Genomic DNA, 19,414 nt, shown 5'->3' on the forward strand with positions numbered 1-19,414 from the left:
TTTTATTGTGACTTGGTTGTGCAGCTTTGCCATGCTCTTACAGGGGGATTTCACAGATGTGTGGATGTGGCACTTGGGGACATGGTTTAGTGGTGGCCTTGGCAGTGCTGGCTTGGTTGGGCTCGATCTTGGAGGGATTTTTCAACCTAAATCATTCTATGATTTTCCTTCCCATCCCAGAGCCAGCCCTCTAACATGGATCTCTAAGAGCTGTTTCTCTGTAGCCGGATGAATCCTCACCTCCCAGCCCACCATCTAACTCCACAGCCTTCCCTGGAACACTGCTTTGGCCCTCTGGAGATGCTCCAGTGCTCCATTTAGCCGACCTGCTCCAGTGGAAGGTGTCAGCCCCAAGGCAGGGGGTTTGAATTAGGGGATCTTTAAGGTCCCTTCCAATGCAAACCATCCTACCATTCACACCACAGTCCTCAGTGCTCTTTATGGCTTTGTACAGCCGGGGGGCTCTTATCAAGGCTGCTCAGGCATCACCTGGGTGCACTGAGAATGCACAGGAGCTGTAAATGTTGTCCCAGACAGGCCTTTGATAATGATTTATTGAAAAGTTTATAAACCATGACAATCCCTGCCTTGGAGCCAGCCAGTGTGTTTACCACAATGTTTCCCACCCGCATGGATGCTCAGGGATCCTCCAGGCTCATCCAAGGAGCAAGATCTCAGGACAGAGGATGGGGCTGGGCATGGCCAAGCCTGAGGGGATTGAGATGCCATCAGGAGTTATTTTTGGGAAGGAGAATGTTTATTGAGGCACAGCACCAAAAGGCAGGACTCTCCACTTCTATTTCCAGCTCTCCTAGTGAGAGAATTTGCCTTGGGAGATGATTTTGGCTGAGACCGAGGGATGTGGGAACCCGGAGTGAGGTATTTAGGCTTCTATTCAGCCTTGTAAATGAGCAGCCAGGTTGCAAGTCACAGCAGGATTGCTTACATGAATAAAGATGATGGATGCTCCTGGCTGAGGGTAGGTGCCATACGACAAAGTCTTTATCCCTGGAAAAGTCATGGCTTTCTCAGCGTTTTGCTTCTGACTCAATGGAGGTTTAAATTGAGCTGCAAATACTCCCATTCTGATTTCGAGGCTCTCTGAGCACTAAAAGGCATTTGACAATCTCTGTTTCTCTTTGGTGTGGATGCTCTTTCACCTTCACTTATTGTCATTTCTGTATTTTCCTGGCCTTTGATTTACATCAAAGTTTTAGGTACTTGAACTGCAGCATTTTACAGAGCCCACAGCAAATGGATTTACTGGGATTGCAGCTGGATTGCACATAAGCGTGTTGGTTTTATTTTAGCACAATTATCAATGTCTTGTTTACATCCCCAAAGTAATTTTCAAGTGTTTTAAATGTTTTAAGTTGCTTTTCATTGTGCAGCTCTCGAATGCCTGTAGTGAAATACTCCTTCCTTTCCAGCTTTGCCTCTTCTAATTAAACAAATCATTTATGTCCTTTCCCAATTCCAGGGAAAGCCATCAAAGTGGGCAACAAGCACAGTGGCTTGTTACAAGCTTCTGTCACGTCCTCGTGTTGTATCCATCTCCATCACATCCAGGAATCCAGTTGCTAATTAGTGGTGCTCCATCAGAGGAACCCAACGTTTCTGAATGTCAGTGAATGTTATTTGAATATGAGTATTTCAGGAATAAATTTAGAGGCCTTTTAAAATTCTTATGTAAATGGGCATGTAGATTCCAAGGGGGTTTCTTTTGGAAGGCAAATTAGATGATTAACCTGAGCAGCTTTATGATGATTCCATCATGTGCTTTCACTGAGGAGGGGAAAAAAAAAAAAGGGAAGGACAATCTTTCCTGTTTCATACCTTTTTAAGTATTTTTATTTCCAAGGGGGAGTTCAGTCATTCCTTTTTCTGTTGCTAACCTGAAGCACAGTGGATATGAAATCTGGATATGCAGATTTTGTGCTGGGATTTAAAAATTGTAATAAGAAGCTTGCATGGGTGCTTTAAGTCAACATAACCTTTGGATGTAAAGTCAGACTTTGGAGGTCTTTGGATTTACTGGTATTAGCAGCAGTCAGATTTGCACAGCTGAGTCTTGGCTGAGCTTAAAGGTCTCAGCAACAGGCGTGGGGGATGTGGGAGCAGCAGGAGGTGCTGGGGGCCTGCAGGAACGGGTGGTGGGTGACAAAATGCACTGAGGAGTCCTTCTCCAGGCTGGAGACAGATTTCTCCTTCCCATCACTCTGAGGAGGAGACAGTGGTCCCAAACCACTCTGAATCCTGCCTGGAGTTTGGGGGATGCAGGTGCTGACTCCAGCCATGCCTCAGGCAGGACCTGTCTGCTCAGGAGGAGGATCTTGTCTTCCCTAAAGCTCTAAGCAGAATTGGCATCTTTAATGTAAAAATCATTAGATGGGACCTAATTAATGTTCCTTATTGCACATTAACATTTCCCAGAGTCAGGCTGCAGACGTAATTTTCTTTCATTAGCTATGTAGCTTTAAAAATTAGATTCATCCCAACTGCTACACTATTTATTGGCTTTTTTCCCTTTCCTTAGCTATCCATTATTATCTGAAGCCCTTTCCTGATCTGTCTGGGTAGATTAGGTGGAATTAAAGCAGAGTCCAGCTTCCCGTTCCCCACTGCCCTCCCTCTGTGACAGCTCAGAGGATACGTGCCCCGATGTGCACGTACCTCTCAGCTTCCCTCTTCCACTCCTCCATCCAAAGGGGATCTGCAGATCCCTCAAGGTCTCCTAGGAGCCATATAGACCTCAACCCCCACAAATTCAGTTTCCTTGCAGAAAGGTGTCATTCTCTGAGTCTCCTTTTCCAGCCCCCCCCCAGAGGCTGGTGGGCCACATGGTCAAGCAGAGAAGCTGTGCATCACCGTGGAGCTATTTTTAGGATGCTTGTGCAGCTCACCCTGTGCTGAGCCAGAGCTTGCATCCCTTGCTGGCAGGACTGCTCCTTTCCTGGTGTCTGGGACAGGGAGATTCTTTACCCATTGGGACTGAGCCAGGGGGAGGCTTTTGTCCCTGTGGGATTTGGCCATGGATCTCCCATGCTCCGCTGGAGAAGCTGGTGCATTCCCTGCTGCCTCCCGTGCTCGGCAGTGCTGTAATTAATGCTGGCCCTGCCAGCCTGATCTGCATCAGGTCTCCCTGGCAATGGAAGCCCTGGGGAGCCCAGAGTGGAAATTACAGCAGCTCTGAGCTGGCCCTGGGGAGCTGAGGAGCACAGAGAGGCTGGGGATGAGGCTGCAGGGATGTGCTGGAAGGGGGAGAAGCAGCACCCAGGTGTCTGACTGCTCCAGTAGCATCTGGAGCTGCCCCAGCTCTCCCTATAACCACGGTTTGCACAACCCATCCTTGGAATTTGGAGTGATAAAGCAATTTCTGTTCCTTTTTTTCCCCCCTGTCCCATCAGTATCTGTCGAACGACTGCTTAACATACAGGAATCTTCTTTTCAAATGTGTGTCCCTGCAGGACTCATGATTTGAGAGTGCCTTCATTCTGGATCTATCCAAGGTGATCAGCTGAGCAAACACAGTGTGCAAGCCTGCTCTGATACTGGCACTTTGCTTTCAGCTCTTTCTCAGGCACTTTGCAGTGATGTTTGGTCACAAAAATAAATACAACTCACATTCTACTTCTTTAATCAGAAAATGTAGAATCCTCTTTTCCCTTGATCCCTTTCCATTATCTTTTGTTGCTGTTGTTTTCCTCTTTCTTCTCTCATTGATTATTCATTTGTTTCTCACTTCAACATAGAAGTTTGCAGCAAAATCTGGGCCATCCCAGGAGTGGGGCTGCCTGACCCAGTTGCAGCTCCTTCCCTCCTGGAGTGTGGGATTCTGCTCCCCCTGCATGGGGTGGGCAGCAGTGGAGCCCCTTGCCCAGCTCCCAGGGCATGGCCCCAGCAGTCTGGAGGATGTTGGGATGGATGGAGTCCCTTTGACTGCAGGGCAGGTTGTGGTGGGGTTGTTGATGGCAAGGGTTATTTTAAAAGACCAGCTGGGGAGAAAAGATATTGAAGTGGGACCTAGACAAGACATTGAGGGACATCATGAGTGGGATTGCAAGTGAGGTTTTCTTGCTCTCCTGAGGTTGTTTCAAGTGTCTGCACATGAAACCTGGTGTAGGAAGGGGAAATTTGCAGTGAGAAATCAGGCAATTTTCCTTATCTGCTCGGTGCTGGATTCATCTTGTGGCTGATAAAGTTCAGCCTTGGCTGAGATGGCTCTGAAGGTCCCTTACCTCCAGCAGTCCCTACCTCACCACCACGTTTCAGCCTGTGGTTCAAATAAATACTGCAAATCTTCCTATTTTTACTTGCTACTGTGACATTAATGGTCACTGCAAAGCCACAAGCACGACCTGGTGGTGTGAAACTCCTTTCCTTTATTCACCAAAAAGCAACAGCCCCCACTAGCAGAACCAAACCTTATAAACATTCACAATGCAGTTTGTAGGAATGTGAGACAAAGTCAGACCGATGAATTATTTAATGCTCTTAAAGAATGCAGCTTTTAGTTTCTCCTTGCGCTGGCCTACTTCATTGTATTAGTAAATCGATCCCAAGTAAATTAATTTCCCCGCTTTTGTTGGAGCAAGCAGTGGGCAGGGGTGGAAGCATCCAGCCTTGAGCAGATGCCAGGACACCTCGGCAGCTGCGGATTCAGGCGCCGAGTGTCAGGAGAGAGCCGAGCTCCTGTCACTCATTCGGTGCCCTTTGATTCGCATCAGAACATCCAGCACTGGGCAGCCGTGATGGGGGCAGGCAGTGAGTGACAGGCTGGGGTGGCACTGCTCAGGCTGCTTTTGGGAGGCTGCCCGTGGATGTAGATGTCAATGAGAGCTGGATGCATGCTGGGGTTTGGGCATCTCCCCAGTTCTGTGGTAAATGAAAGACTGAGAGAGCTGATATCAAAGTTGGGTCGTCCCGAGCTTATTGCAGGGTAAGGCTTCTTTTGTCCATGAAGGGCTGGGACAGAGACCAGTCCAGCTCCCTCCCCAGTGCCAACAGCACCAAAATCACATTCCCTTGGGCTGGATCAAACCCCTCTTCTGTCCCATGTCTGGCCACAGAAGAGCAGAGTAACAACAACCCACCTCCCAGTGATGCTCCAACAAACCCAAAATGTCACCAGCCTTTCCAGCTAGTGAGGAGTTAATGTGGAGTACCTGCCTAAGGAAGGAATGTTAAATCCACCCAAAAATGTCCTACTCTGGCAAGAATTGCAGCAGCACTTCTGTGTGAGCTTTTGAGGATGGAAATGCATAAGTAGAGCATGAGTGGAGCTCATGCTCAGCCCATGCTCCTGCTCCTCAGCCAGTCTGGTCCCCTCTTACCCCAGGTAGAAATGTCCCAGCTCATTTGGATGCTTTTGGACGCGTGTTGCTGAAAGAGCTGACACTTCCTTGGGGAAAAAATGTCAGATGTGATCAGAGCTATCAGCTGGAAGGGGAACTGGATTGGCAGTAGCCAAACTGGGGACAGTCCAGCAGGTCCATCCACACATAACTGTTCCAGTTAGAAAAACCGGGCACTTGACTTACCCTTTTTACCTGGTGGTGTAGCAGCAGTGCAGTAAATACTCAGAGAGAAATAGACCCAAAATTGCTCTCTGAGTTAGCTGGATGAGTATGAACATTTACTGCCATTAAGACTGACCTTGTCTCTCTCTCCCTTTTTGTGTTCTGTAGTTTTCTACTAGTGTTCTCCTGCCTGGTGCTGTCTGTCTTTTCGACCATTGATGAGTACCAGAACAGCTCAGAAGGGGCCCTTTACATTTTGGTAAGTGGGGACTGACAATGAGGTATTAAAGTCAAAACCACACAAATCCCTGAGACTGGGGCTGTTTGAGGCAAGAATTTAAGCTGTCACCTGTGAGAGGGGGACCACTGGGGCCTGTAGGTCAGAAGTGGGAAAAATTTAGGAAAAACATCTGGGGCTGCTGGATTCACCCGTCTCCTCTCCTTTTGCCTGTTTTCCTCTTCCCCATTCCTACCCTTCATCAAACCAAAAGGTGCTGCAGGCTAATTAGGGCTTCACCAGGTTTGACACATGAGAAAGGTGAGACAAGATCTCAGAGGGAAGGGAGCATGCACGGGATGTTCAGGTGGAAACGGAAATAGATGGAAAAAGCTCGCCTGGCATCAAGGGATGGAGAATCTACACCACCCCTGCTCCAGCTCACCCAGCACACACAGGCAACCAGGCCAGTTTTCTAGGGAAAAAGCTGAAATCCCCTTTTGTCATCCTCTAGGATTATTCTCGTTGAGTGATTCCCATCTGCGCTCTTCCCTCAGCACTAACAGATTTGAGTCCTGGAGACTGGTGGTAGGGAGACAACGAGGTGTTCATCAGTCCTGTCATGGGGGAACAAGCACAACATGAGGAGGTGTAAAACTCCAGTTCATGGCTGCAACGTGCAGCACCTCTCACCACCCTGGGGAGGGGGAGGGAAGACACAGAAGCAGAGATCTGATGATCTTTCAAGCCTGGGCTCTCTGTCGAGTGGTGCAGACAGCTCGGTGATGTATTTGCTGAGGTGTATTTTTCTGAGGTTGTGGGTTTGTCCTGGGTTCCGGAGCGTGCTCTCCATTATCCTTCTTTCCTGACTAATGGCACTGTCCCCCTCACAGGAAATTGTCACCATCGTGGTGTTTGGGGTGGAGTACTTTGTGCGGATCTGGGCTGCCGGCTGCTGCTGCCGATACCGGGGCTGGAGGGGAAGGTTGAAATTTGCCCGCAAGCCTTTCTGTGTCATCGGTAAGAGCTGAGTCCCTGTATGAGATTTCCCAGCCCAGGATGGCCACTCCAAGCACTTCTTTGCATGGTGCTGCAGTGTATTGCATGTATTTTGGGGGTTAAACTTCAGCTGCTTCATGGTCACCTTCAGGAAGAAAAAAACCCAAAGGCAGAAGTCCTAATCCATGGACATGCTTTTTGTTGTTATTCATCACGGGGCTCTCCCTGTTTTCTGCTGACCTGGGAGCCATCCCAGCGCCCTGCATACCTCAGGCATCACTGACAGCTGTCCACAGCCACAGAAACAGGGTTTAGCCAGAAGAAGCTGAGCACAGGACCTGGAATCCTGCAATCCTGTGTCCAACCTCCACACTGAATTGTTCCCAAGTCGTTGAGACTCCATGTCTCACTTTGCCTTCTCTGGTGCTGCTGAGCTGCCTCACAAGGGAGTTGTGAGACTTAATTAATTCTTGTTTGGAAAGTGCTTGGCGAATCTCCTGTGAGAGGGGCCATCTGGGCACAGCAATGATATTTTCTGGGATTAGAAATGGACAGAGTGGTCATGCCCTTCACTGTGGAGGCTGCCTTTGACTGTGTGGGAGCTGGCAATGGGCATGTGCAGGATTTCCGTTTATTCTACAGAAAAACACTCCTATAAAATTTGTGTAGCAAATCAGGGAAGAGGGAGGTTTATAGGATCTTTGATATATATTGAACTAGACCTTCTTCTTGGCCTATTCCTTGGACTTTCTTTGTCCATATGCGCCTTAGGATTACCGTGGAGGATGTAGAGATTTTCATTCCCAGTTTAGATGTGGGAATTCCCTGCTCTTTGTAACAGGCAGCTATGGCTGATGAAGGAAGGGGCCTTTGGCAAGGATTTAATCCAGTTTTAACACTGAATCAGATTGAAATTCAGGCTTTGCAGCATTTGACACTTCTTCTATGGGAATGATGAGTGTGGAGAAGGAAACTAGGATGTTTCCACATGGTGTGCAGTGACTCCTTTCATCCAGTTTCAGATTAGTGCTGTGTCCTTCCAGCACGGGATACAAGTGTAGGAGATCCCTGTCACGCACAGCCTGAGGCAGTGGCAATGCCATTCCCTTTGGTGGTGATCAGGCAGCATTTCCTCATCTTTCCCTCCCTGTGTTCCCGCAGACATCATGGTGCTGATTGCGTCCATCGCTGTGCTGGCGGCAGGGTCCCAGGGGAACGTCTTTGCCACCTCAGCACTCAGGAGTTTGAGGTTCCTGCAGATCCTGCGCATGATCCGCATGGACCGGCGCGGCGGCACCTGGAAGCTCCTGGGCTCCGTGGTCTACGCACACAGCAAGGTGAGCAAGGCCCAGGCGAGGACGTGGAGCTGCCCTTTGCGTTCTCCCCACCAGAGACACTGCTTTGGTTCAGCTCTCCATCCCAAAGTTCTCCCAGGCCTGGGGAGATTGGAAGGACACCGTAGGTAACACATGGGAGCAATGCAGTCAGAGACACAAGGTCTGATGGAGCACTCTGACCACTCAAGGAGGGAAGGGAGAGAGATTCCAGTCATGGAACCAATCCCTGGTGTAAGGGGATAAGTCTGGGAAGAGTTTGTTGGTAATTTTTTGTTTCCTGCTGCTGTATATATGATTTTAACACTTCTCCTGCTTCCTTCACTTTTCCCCAGAGAAGCTTAGCCAGCTTCTCCAGCACTGTGTAAAAATTTCAGGAAATCTGTGGGTCTCTTTTGTCCACCCTTGCATTAACCTAATCAGAAAATACTCACTCCTGTGGATTCTGAATGAAAACTTCCCTGCAACTGGAGGATAGTCCATGCAGACCCAACTTCATAGCTCCTCCTCGTTTGGTGGATTGGACCTGCCCTAAGCAGAATCTCCAGGGATCTGGGGATTCCTGTTTCAGTTTCAACTCCACTTCCCTGTGTGAACTGGGGAAATATCTGAGTTTTTAAAGTCTCAGTTCCAGTTCTTGCAATAATGGAGCTCTTAACACTCCCTTCTACATTTGCTGTGTGTGTTTGTGTGATTTGGTCTTCAGGCCTGGCAGAGCCATGGTCCCATCTCAGAAAGTGCCATCACTGATCTCCAACCAAAGCCACAAAACCTAAACAAATGCAGGGGAAGTTCAGATCCAGCAGCAAGCAAGGAACTCAGCGTTTGGAGATGCGCACCAGGACTGCAATTATTCTCTTCTTTCTTTTAATGATCTCGCAGGAGCTGATTACTGCCTGGTATATTGGCTTCCTGTGCCTCATCCTGGCCTCTTTCCTGGTGTACTTGGCCGAGAAGGGAGAAAATGAGCACTTTGATACATACGCAGATGCACTCTGGTGGGGTCTGGTAAGTAATTTCCATAGAGCAGCTGCTGGTTATTAAAATAAAATGTCCATTAACCCTCCATCTTCTATCACTTACGTGAGGTATTGACTTAGAGAGTGCTTAGTTAACATTTTTATTAAATGGTTTCAGGCTGTTCCATTTAGCTCTTTTTCTTATATAAACCTCATAGAAATTGTTAGGGGATCACATTTCTGAATTAGCTGGAGCTGCAGGGGAACTGAGAACTCATGTGCTCCCAGTCGTGGGATTGAGCTCTGTCGTGACAGAGGCAGGTCAGAGAGACATCCCACGCCATGGGGTGCTTTGATCATTGTTTTGACAAGTATTGCTGCCCTTTAATTATTTAAATTGCACTTGGGCAAGGCTGGAATAAATTTTATAAAATTAATAGGGCCTAAGTAGCAGAAAGACTCCAGCGGGGCAAGCACTCCCTGTCACATCTCTGCTGAAAGGGCAATACTTGTGGTTTGCTCTGCGTGTGCGTGTGCATGTGAATTATTGGATTACCCGATTACAAAGAGAGAATTAATGACGTTCTAATCTTCTTGTGTTATTGTTCTTCTGCTCCATCACTAGTTTGGCCTTGATTACAAAGCATGTAATGAAAATCCCCGATCTGATCAAATCCCAGTAACAGGCTTGGGGAGGAATCGGCTGATCAAGCAGCTCCTCCATTTCCACAAAAGGAAAGAGGCAGCAAAATGCTAAAAAAAACAAAGGAAAAGAGGCAGCAAATTGCTTTTCAAGCCCCTTAGTTAGGACAGAAAAATAAAAACAAAGCCAAGTTTAACATAACGAGAAAATAAACAATGAGGGAAAAGTGACAGCCCAGATTAGAGCTCAGTTTGGGGAGAAACATGGGCAGATTTATCCCTTCTGCTTCTGAGACTTTTTTGCCACTGAGAAGCTCAGAAAAAAAAAGAGCTTCATTAAAATAAATAGTTTTTGTCAGTGTCCAACTCCTGAGTCCAATACAGGCAGATGTTGAGAGATGGGATAAATCAAATATCAGGTTCAGAAAATTATCCCTTGGTTGATCTTAGTATATCCAATACTTGTTGTCTATAGAAATTACAAAAATATTGTAAACCAGCTTTGCAGTGATTATGGAGAGAGTCTTGATCTGACTTTGTGTTTCAGTAAGGATTAGCCACTTTGATGCATTTTTTAACCACTTGGTCAAAACAGCATCTAATTGATAAGGCTTTTAGTGGGCCCAGTTAAAAGGCACTTTGGGACCACACTTCCATTTGTGTAAAAGTGATTTTTTATTCTAAATGGAGTGCATATTTCCAATGCTACACCAGCATGGTGTCAGCTCCCATCCCGGGGGCCAGCTCTGTCCATGGAGGCTGTGTGACAGGGACAGCCTTTGGGATCAGAAGTCTCAAAGATGTTTCTAATCAGACCATCCCTCTCTGCCTTGCCCTGGCAGTCCCAGGCTCTCCAAATCCTCTTGGAAGCCTTGGGGGAATACCCAGCATTTCCCATTAGTGATGTCCATGGACTGCAGCGGGAAAAGGTGTCTTCCCCTACAGTTTGAAATTCAGGGGACTCTGTCTCCAACAAAGCTCTCAGGTCCTTCCCCAAAACACAGGCAGCAGCTTCCCAGCTCTCTCTTGGTGCATTGCAATAACACAAACCCCATCCCTAAATGAGGTGGTGAAGGAGACATAATTCATCCTCTCAGCCTAACAGGCTGTTTTTAAATCGAGGAGGGGAGACCAGCTGATAGGCACTGCTGGGAAGACTGGGAATAAACAGCAGCAGATCTTTGTGCATGCAAATAGCTTTCCTGAGCTGCCAAAAGGGAGTTTGGGGGAACGGTGCCGGTTCGCTTCCCCTGCCGAAGGCACAACCCCTCCTGGGGGAGGTTCTGAGCTGCCGCCAGCCTCTGCACCAGATGGCAGCTCTCTCTGTGAGAGCAAAAGGCACCAAAACGCTCCCAACTGGTGTGAAAACTCAGCACGTGAGCAGGGCAGGTGGAGCTGCCCATCCCTGCTGGGTCCCAGGGTCCCCCAGCTGCACCGTGCCTTGGACAGCTCAGGGCACGCAGTGACCCTGCTCCTCTGTGTGCCACTTGGGGGTTGCGGGAGTTCTGGCTGCCCTGTTTCAGTTTTAAGGCTGTCTGACTGAGGGCTTGGCACTGCTCTCCTCCCTGCAGATCACTCTCACCACCATCGGCTACGGGGACAAGTATCCACAGACCTGGAACGGGCGGCTGCTGGCGGCGACCTTCACACTCATCGGCGTCTCCTTCTTCGCCCTTCCTGCTGTAAGTGGGGGGGCTGAACTCACCTGGGCCTCATCCCCTTCCCCTGGAGCTGAGGGCACTCTAACAGTTACAATGGGATGCCCTCAGAGATCTCCCAGTTGTGATTCTCTGTGGCTTTTGACTCAGAAAATGAGGGAGGAAAATGGAAAGCCTGCTTGAATATCTACAACTTGGGCTCATGTGCATGAGCAAACGGGATGGCAACTTTAGATTTGGCTCTGCACAAATATTTGTGGAAGCAATAAAAAGCATTTTTTCCCCAGAAGGCTGTTCCTTGGGGTAATTAATGTCTTTAAGATGAAAGAGGGTAGATTTAGATTGGATATTAGGAAGAAATCCTTCCCTGTGAGGGTGGTGAGGCCCTGGCACAGGGTGCCCAGAGAAGCTGCGCCTGCCCCATCCCTGGAAATGTTCAAGGCCAGGTTGGATGGGGCTTGGAGCAACCTGGGATAGTGGAAGGTGTCCCTGCCCATGGCAGGGGGCTGGAATGAGATGAACTTTAAAGTCCCTTCCAACCAAAACCAGTCTGCTATTCTGTGGTTGCACCATTTCAGCAAATCCCCCCCGTCCCTTCGGCAGTGTGTTTCAGTGTGTTACACGGAGCTGGATTCCTGTGGGGATAATCTGCTGAATACCAGTGTGCTGGGGTTCTTTTGTATTTTATCAGTTGGCTGGAGGTAGTTTGGGAAAATTTGCAATTCCATTGAGTGCCTGCAAAGTCTGCTGCCCCTTGGAGAGTGTCTGCCGTGGCTGCCGGGATGGAGGCTCCTTCCTTCCTCTGTGTTTGAATCAAAAAATGAGCCAGAAAAAAACCTTTGGAGGGAAAGCTGGCCATCATTTTACAGTGGAAGCTTAACTAAACCCCTGCTAGCAGCAAACTGTTGTTCTCTTCCCCAGGGCATCTTGGGTTCGGGGTTTGCTCTGAAGGTTCAAGAGCAGCATCGACAAAAACACTTCGAGAAGAGGCGAAACCCAGCAGCGGGCCTGATCCAGGTGAGGGTCACATCCAAGGAGCCTTGTGGTTACATCATCCTGGTTTTGGGGGGCTTTATAGACTTTTAGTAGTTGGGGAGGAGACAAATGGGGCCGTGTGCATAAGGTGTGAGACAGCAGCTGGTGACTGGTTTTGTCTGGGAATAAATGCCAGGAAATCAACCACGGGAAAATAGCATATGTGGTAGGGAATCTAGAGAGAAAAGGGATGAAATTCAGCAAGCAGCCAGCTCAGCAGGACAAATGCATTAGGACAGTCTGTTTTCACCCTTTTTTTCTCCCCAAAGAGAATATTTATACTGATATAAAGGTACAGTTAGGAGCATTTTCTTCACGAGAACAGATGTCTGTGCAGAAGGCTGGCCTTGGTGTACGTCTTGGAGAACTGAAATTAGTCATTTTACATTCCCCTACTCCTCTCTCTCCACATTTTTTACTCCTTAATGGGCAACAATGCCCATTTCATTCCTGACCTCAGCCTGGCAGTGAATGCCTGGCACCCACAGCATTTTTAACTGGGCTCACATGGTCAGGAGCATCATGGTACCACCTCAAATTTGTCACTTACCAAATCAAGGAGAAGGCAGAATGCTGGATCCATCCCATAGCACTTCGTGTTGGTTGATGTTTATAAACTCAGGGGTGATTCTGGCCATGCCTGGGTGCACAATCCCACTGGGTTTTCTCCTGCACAGGCGGCTTGGAGATTTTATGCCACCAACCTGTCCCGGACGGACCTGCACTCCACCTGGCAGTACTACGAACGCACCGTCACCGTCCCCATGTACAGGTACCTCCTCCTCCAGCTTCCTCCTCCACTGCCTTCCTCGTGATGCCACTGTCTCCATAGTTATTTTTGTTATCTGGATATATAATTTTGCTTATTTATTTACTTTTGTTTTGGTTCAAAAGGTTGATTTCGAGCTCCTAAGAGCTGGTATATGCTTTTTCTTTTGGAATTTTTTTGCTTTGTATTTTTTCATTGTTTTTCCTTTTGACTTGGTTTTAATTTCCCTGTTGCTTTGTGTTTTTTTTTCTTCCCATGTCTTTGTGTGTGTACACGCTCTTCTTTTCACCTTTATTTCTCCACGCCTGCTGGTAGTTGCATTTTGTTGTGACAGTTGCCGTGCCCAGGTGTGAAGACCTCCCTCCAAGCTGCCCTGGATCATAGGTAAACACCACCCTCACCCTACCTGCAGCTCCTCATGCCCTCTCAGGCTCTTCTTCCCAGTCCAACTGGTCTCTAATGGTCCTTCTGCCTTTCAGCAAACTTCTCTCCCTCCCTTGACCAGCCTGGCACTCTGTCTGGTGCATTTCCCCTGGGTCCTCCTTTCCTTTCTTTTCCTTTTTTTTCCTAAGAGGAGGAAAGCTAACTCGGGGTTCAGGGAGCGTTTTCTCATTTCTTGTATCTCATTTACCCATCCCAGTGTGTTGACACAAGCAGGGAATGCTGTTGGAGCTGTGATGGATGAGGCTGTTGAACACCAGAGTGTTTTAGCAGCACCCATCTGCCTCACCCTACCTGCAGTAAAACCAGGCAGGTTTTTAAGGTGAAACCACACACGTTAGAGCAGTGCTGTGGGAATTCACAGCCTCCTGGGAGTTGGAACTTCATGGAGCTGGGGACAGAGTCCCTTGCCATGCCTCCCAGCCCTCCAGGACATGGGGAAGTCCTTCATGTCCCCTTTGGGCCTGGTGGCTTCCTCAGAAGCTAAAATGCATAAAGTTCTATTCATTTTCACCCCACACTGCCCTGCCTCCTGGGCAGGGCCATGCATCCCTTCCTGGTGTATTTTTAGGGGCTCTCCATGACTCTCTGGGTTTGAAGAATGGTTGGATGGGTTTGTTACATATTTCTGTAGCTCTGTGGGGTTTTGTTGGGCATGATGGGGCTCCCTGTGCCCCATCTCCGTGCTCCCACACAGGGCTGTGGTCCAGTATTGGGCTGTGCCACTGCAGGAATAATCCCTTCCTGTTTTCCCGTATTCCTGGTGCCTTTTAGGCCTCAGGCAGACAGCCTGGATGTATTTCCTGGGGTAAGCTTAGGCCTGTATTTCGAACACAGCAGCCAGCCTCTTAATCCATCATAAAAACCTGTTGGGAGTCCCATTGTTGTGGTCAGTAATTTCTCCTTGGATTCATTCCCAGTGTGTGTCTGATTGGTTGCTTTTTCCCTAGAAATTTATGAACCAACTTCAAGATTTTGTCTAAAAACCCCAAAACAACAAAAACCCAACAGAACAGAACAAAGCTGTTTTCCAATAGCATTAAACCCACCCATTGAAACTCTCCCTCCCAGTACCCGACCTGCTGGCTGTACCTTTGCAGCACTGCCTGGGATCAGCTACTGGAGAGGATGAGGATGGAGCTTGGCCCAAAGTCCACTGCAAAATGCAGGCATTCAGGGCTTATTTTCAGTGGACTTTGACAGATTTTACTGCTCTTTGAAACACTGAACTTACCATGCAGCCAGACGTGCAGTGACACCCTTTTGATTACCTGGTACTCAACCCCCTTGTTAAAACCTGTATTTCCATGGAGCTAATATGCAGGAAGAAATCTGAGCTAAAGATCTCCAGAAAGGGCTAAATAAAACTCTGGGGAGGAGAAAGAGAAAAAAAAATGTAGTTTGAAGAGCCTGCTTATCTTGAGTAAAAAGCTAGGACAGATTTGTAGCTGGGTCGCAGCAGTTCTGCTGGCTGCTGCTGTGGGTGCTGCTCAGCCCCACACAGCAGTGTCACCCTGGCCTTCCTTAGGCATGGATTTCTCTGCACTCCAGCTTCTTCCTTAAATCCCAGCTCCTGTTTGAGCACAGATCAAGTGAACATCACCTGGGCGAGTGAGCAGTGGGTGCACCAATGGATTCAGCCCTCAGTGAAACTCCTTTTTTTACCAAAAAAGCAGTGAAACCCTTCTGAGTTTATTTTGAATGCTGTCAAATAAATAAATAGGATTTTAAAACAACAAAAAAAAAAAAGGGAGCAATTGTATGTTCTGGCTGCAGCTTGCATCACTCACACTGTCCATCTCTCTTTGCCTCCCCACTTCCCCAGGCCAGCTGGCAGGCACTGGCAGCTCTGTGCTGGTCCTGGCGCTGCTGCAGCCATAGCAGCACGTCAAGCCCAGCAGCCCCTTAAGGCCATGGCTGCTGACATGTGGCTGCACTGCACAGTGTGGTTTGGAAGTGGGCTGCAGGAACACAAAATCCCCCTCTCTGGTGTCCGGGGATGATCTGCAGTCACCACAACCTCGGCATCCTTTCTGCTCAATACTGAGCTGCTTATTCCTCATAGCAGGAGCCTGTGCCTTTAGCTTGTCTCTCTTTCCAAGGCATCTCTGGAAAGGCTTGGCTGATTGATATGAGAAAATTGTTACACGTGCCTTGGAGGAGCTCACATGGCTCCAGAACATCACTCCAGTCACTGCAATAGAGCTACTCTGACTTGTTTGGGGAAAATGTGGTGGCCTCTGAGAGAATTCCAGATTTCATCTTTAAATTCAAAACGTGACAGGACAAAATTTTGAAATATTCACAAGGCTTCTCTGTGTGCAGGTGTGGTTTGGGTTGTGATGCACAAGTGGCTTGGTGCACCCAGGCACCCCAAATAACCTGTTCTGTATCAGCCACTGGATTTATTGGAAAAAAATCTGCTCTTATTGTCACTCATGAGAGCAGGGCCTTGATTGGAACTACAATCATATATTGGTCCTCACTAAAAAATAACCAAACCCATGGGCACATCCTGCCCATTCAGCAGCCCAGCCCAGGGAGTCTCTGGCTGGTGGGGCTGAGGGCTGTGGATGTCCCATGGAAGGTCTCTGGGAGGCTCCCACACTTTCCCTGGCCCGTGGTGCCCATTTGCTCTCGGAGCAAGGTGCCAGCTGCCTGTCCCCGAGGGTGACACGGGTGTGCTGTGGCTCCTGAGCCAGCCACAGCGGGAGCCAGCTCAGCCCACGCTCCCGTGCTCACCTGTGAGCTTGGCCACAGCATCTGCTCCCGGGGACACACTTCGTTCATATGCTAATTTTCTTTATTCTGTTTCTTTTCCCCTCTCCTCCACCCCAACTTTCCCCCCTGTTTTTCTTTCTCTTACCCCTTTGGTTTTCTTTGGTGAAAACACTTGAAAAGCACGCAAACGCAAACGTATGGTGCCTCCAGGTATGAAGTGCATGTGACTCTGAAAGTGTGTGTCATGTCACTCCTTGTTCTTCATTTGGGACTGTAACATGCAAAGCCTTGAATTAAAAAAAAACCCAAAAAACAAAAAAAAAAAAAAAAAAAGAAAGAAACCTTTGAAGATGAGTTTTTTTCCAAGGAATGAGTGAAAGCCCAAAGCAGACGCGCCCTCCTGCTGCTACTGACTAACCCCCTGCACCTCCATGTACATTTTAGCTATTGGTACACACAAGTGTTGGGAAACTCTGCCAAAATGACGATGTAAGGAAGGAGAATGGGAGCGCGCTTAATAAGCTTGCTTTGTTAAGGATGATTTCTTGATGGTCTCCCCCAATCCATGCAACACTTAACAAGAAAACATCCCCAGTCATCTTCCATTTCCCTCTGCCCTCACTCCCTTGTGTTCCCTCTCTCCAGCCCTCTTCTCCCATCCTTCATTGTGTCATTTATCTGGCTCTGTGCTGCAGGAGTTGTGCCCACCTGGTAACGCTGGCTTTGAGTTTGCTGGTATGGTGGCACCACAGGGCACATCAGTGGTAGCACAGATTAAAACCTCCATAGCAGCTGTGCCTGCTTTCGAGGGTAAAAGCTGGAGAAGAGAAAGATCTGGGATGCCAAACTGATATGATCATTCATTTCTTCGAGTAATCCAATCTGATTTTTGGGGAAAGAATGCTTCATCTCAGCAGGACTTTTCCATTTCAGTTTTTAGTTCCAAGGCCCACCTAGAGCTAAGCAGTTATTAGCCACAGTTATTCAACCTGGGACTTAACGTTTTGGGATCAATCCCAATGCAAAGTCCTGGATATGGCTGTGTAAGATTTATGATAAATAATATTATCTCAGGTTCTGCAGAAAGGAGTAGATTTGCAAATCACAGGCGTATTTTATGTAAGATGGGTATCTGAAGGTGTAGTCAAGTTAATATTTTAAGATAGGGAATAAATGACTTGCATTTCAAGACTGCAGGCCAAGCTTTGTTCTTAGAGCAGTTTAAATCCTCACTAGATGCAGTAATGCCACTAGAGCTGATGTGATTTAGTGTCTGATTTCGAAACCTGATTCCAGTTTTCACAGATGCAAGTTTTACAGCCTTAGTAAATCACATTTACTGCTCTGTGTGCTTAATTTATAGCAAATTGCATGAATGAACTGCAAGTATAATATTAAGAATATATTTTCCTGTTGTGCTGAACATCAGCCTGTTTTAAGAATCAGACATTTTTCTACTGCTGGGAGAGGAATAAGTATGTGCCACTTCCGTTTCATTTGTTGTAATAAAGTATCTTATAACCTTCATAAATGTTCTCAGTCATGAAAAATAGCTTCAGCCAGAGACATAAAGCCATGGTTAGGGCAAAAATTGGCAGCTCATAGGAACTCCAGCACTGCAGGGAGGCTCATTTAGGTTCCCATCCCATTCCAGCACCCATCTCCTTGTCACTGCCTCCCTACTTGTTCATACTGGGACTGTTCCAAAAAATCATCGTGGCGTCCGTGTGCGTGCTGTGGTGTGTCTGTGTAGCTCCCACTGTGTCCTGTGCTGCTGCCCTCCTCGTGTCGTGGGGTTCTGGTGGTGTCCTGACCTGAGGCATGATCTCCCTCCTGTCCCCAGTGCTTGAAAGTTGTCTGTGCTCCCAGGAACAGCGGATCCGCCTTTCCCTGTGGATGTGGGAGCCGGCACCCGGAGTTAGCGTGGCCTTTCTCTGTGCTGTACTGGGAGGGGTGATGGAGGCAGCTGGGGGGACCTGCAGCAGCTCAGAAGTGTTGCTGTGGTGGGTGGCATGAGCTGTGTGTGTCCTGTGGTGTGCAGATTCCTCACCCAGCTCCCCCTTAACCGGAACGTGCTTTCCTTGCTAACCAGTGACACACGGACCAGGAGGAGAGAGAGAAAACGTGAGGACCCCCAGCCAGAGGTTCTTTCTGCACCTGGCATGGTGGCACCTGCGTCCCCTCTGCCCTGGGCACACACCAGGGCAGGGTGCTGTGCATCCGTTCCACAGCAAAGCTCAGTTCAAGAACTATGCAGAGTTCTGCCTTTTTTTTGTTTTTTAAGGTTCTGGAGAAATGGTGTGGTGGAGTAGCTGTTCCCCAAGCTGCTCTTGCAGTGACAGGTTAGGCTGAGCATTTAGTTGAGATTAAATTTCAGGTCAAGTATATGTATAAGTTTTCACCCATTTTTAATAATAATTATTTCAGTAAAATACTGCTTATTTCCACCTCATGTGTACCAGGCCCATGAACCAACCACAGAAATGGTGAATTTCTGTGTTTGTTGTGTGTCTGTACTACTCATGGAAGCATCTGTGGTGGCCCAGGAGGTGGCCACCTTCAGCACACTGCAGACCATGGGCTGATGTAAAAGACATAGTTCCTTTTGGAATCCTGAATCCTTCAGTCTTTTGAGCTAATGAGCTCCTCAGCTGAGACTTGCACCAGTGAGAGCCCTGGATTTGCGATCCCAGCTGGAGAAAGCGGGGCAATTGTCCTGTGTTCTGCTGGGTATGGACCTCCCTGAGGAGTTAATTCACCAAAGAAGAGTAGTGCACCCTTCATTACCTGAAGTAATGAAGTACACTCTGAGTACACTCTCTGCTGGATTTTGTGCACCACCTCTCCCATCCTGGAACGCATCTCCAAACCCTACGGTGTGTTTGAAGGGAGCTGACAGCCCAGCACTCGTGCACGGCTCCACTGCATCAAGGTCAGCTTCTTCCTGATGTCTAGAATGAGGAGGATCATTAATTCAGCAGATCAGGATGTGCTTTTCTCTGGATGGAAGCGACAGGGGAGCTGAGCCAAAATTTTTCAGGCCTATTTTTACTCTTTTCTCCATACTTAGAATTGGAAAATTTTCTGATTGCCTCAATTTTGTGAACACAAAATCTCTGC

The 19,414-nt window shown here is 48.0% G+C and overlaps 1 protein-coding gene across 1 annotated transcript in view; it reads left to right on the top strand.

Annotated features, from left to right (window-relative positions):
* The window catches only part of KCNQ2 (potassium voltage-gated channel subfamily Q member 2), a gene marked incomplete at its 5' end in the record, with an annotated part of 75,509 nt that overhangs the window by 18,027 nt on the left and 38,068 nt on the right, over positions 1-19,414 (top strand). Inside the window, 8 exons of the mRNA XM_017735766.1 lie at positions 5,688-5,778; positions 6,630-6,756; positions 7,897-8,072; positions 8,952-9,077; positions 11,242-11,352; positions 12,250-12,345; positions 13,041-13,135; positions 16,475-16,504. Of these exons, the coding sequence (XP_017591255.1) occupies positions 5,688-5,778; positions 6,630-6,756; positions 7,897-8,072; positions 8,952-9,077; positions 11,242-11,352; positions 12,250-12,345; positions 13,041-13,135; positions 16,475-16,504 (852 nt within the window). The remainder of the gene's footprint in view (positions 1-5,687; positions 5,779-6,629; positions 6,757-7,896; positions 8,073-8,951; positions 9,078-11,241; positions 11,353-12,249; positions 12,346-13,040; positions 13,136-16,474; positions 16,505-19,414) is intronic.

This window comes from Corvus brachyrhynchos, unplaced genomic scaffold (assembly GCF_000691975.1).
Source record: "Corvus brachyrhynchos isolate BGI_N302 unplaced genomic scaffold, ASM69197v1 scaffold10, whole genome shotgun sequence".
NCBI lineage: Eukaryota > Metazoa > Chordata > Aves > Passeriformes > Corvidae > Corvus > Corvus brachyrhynchos.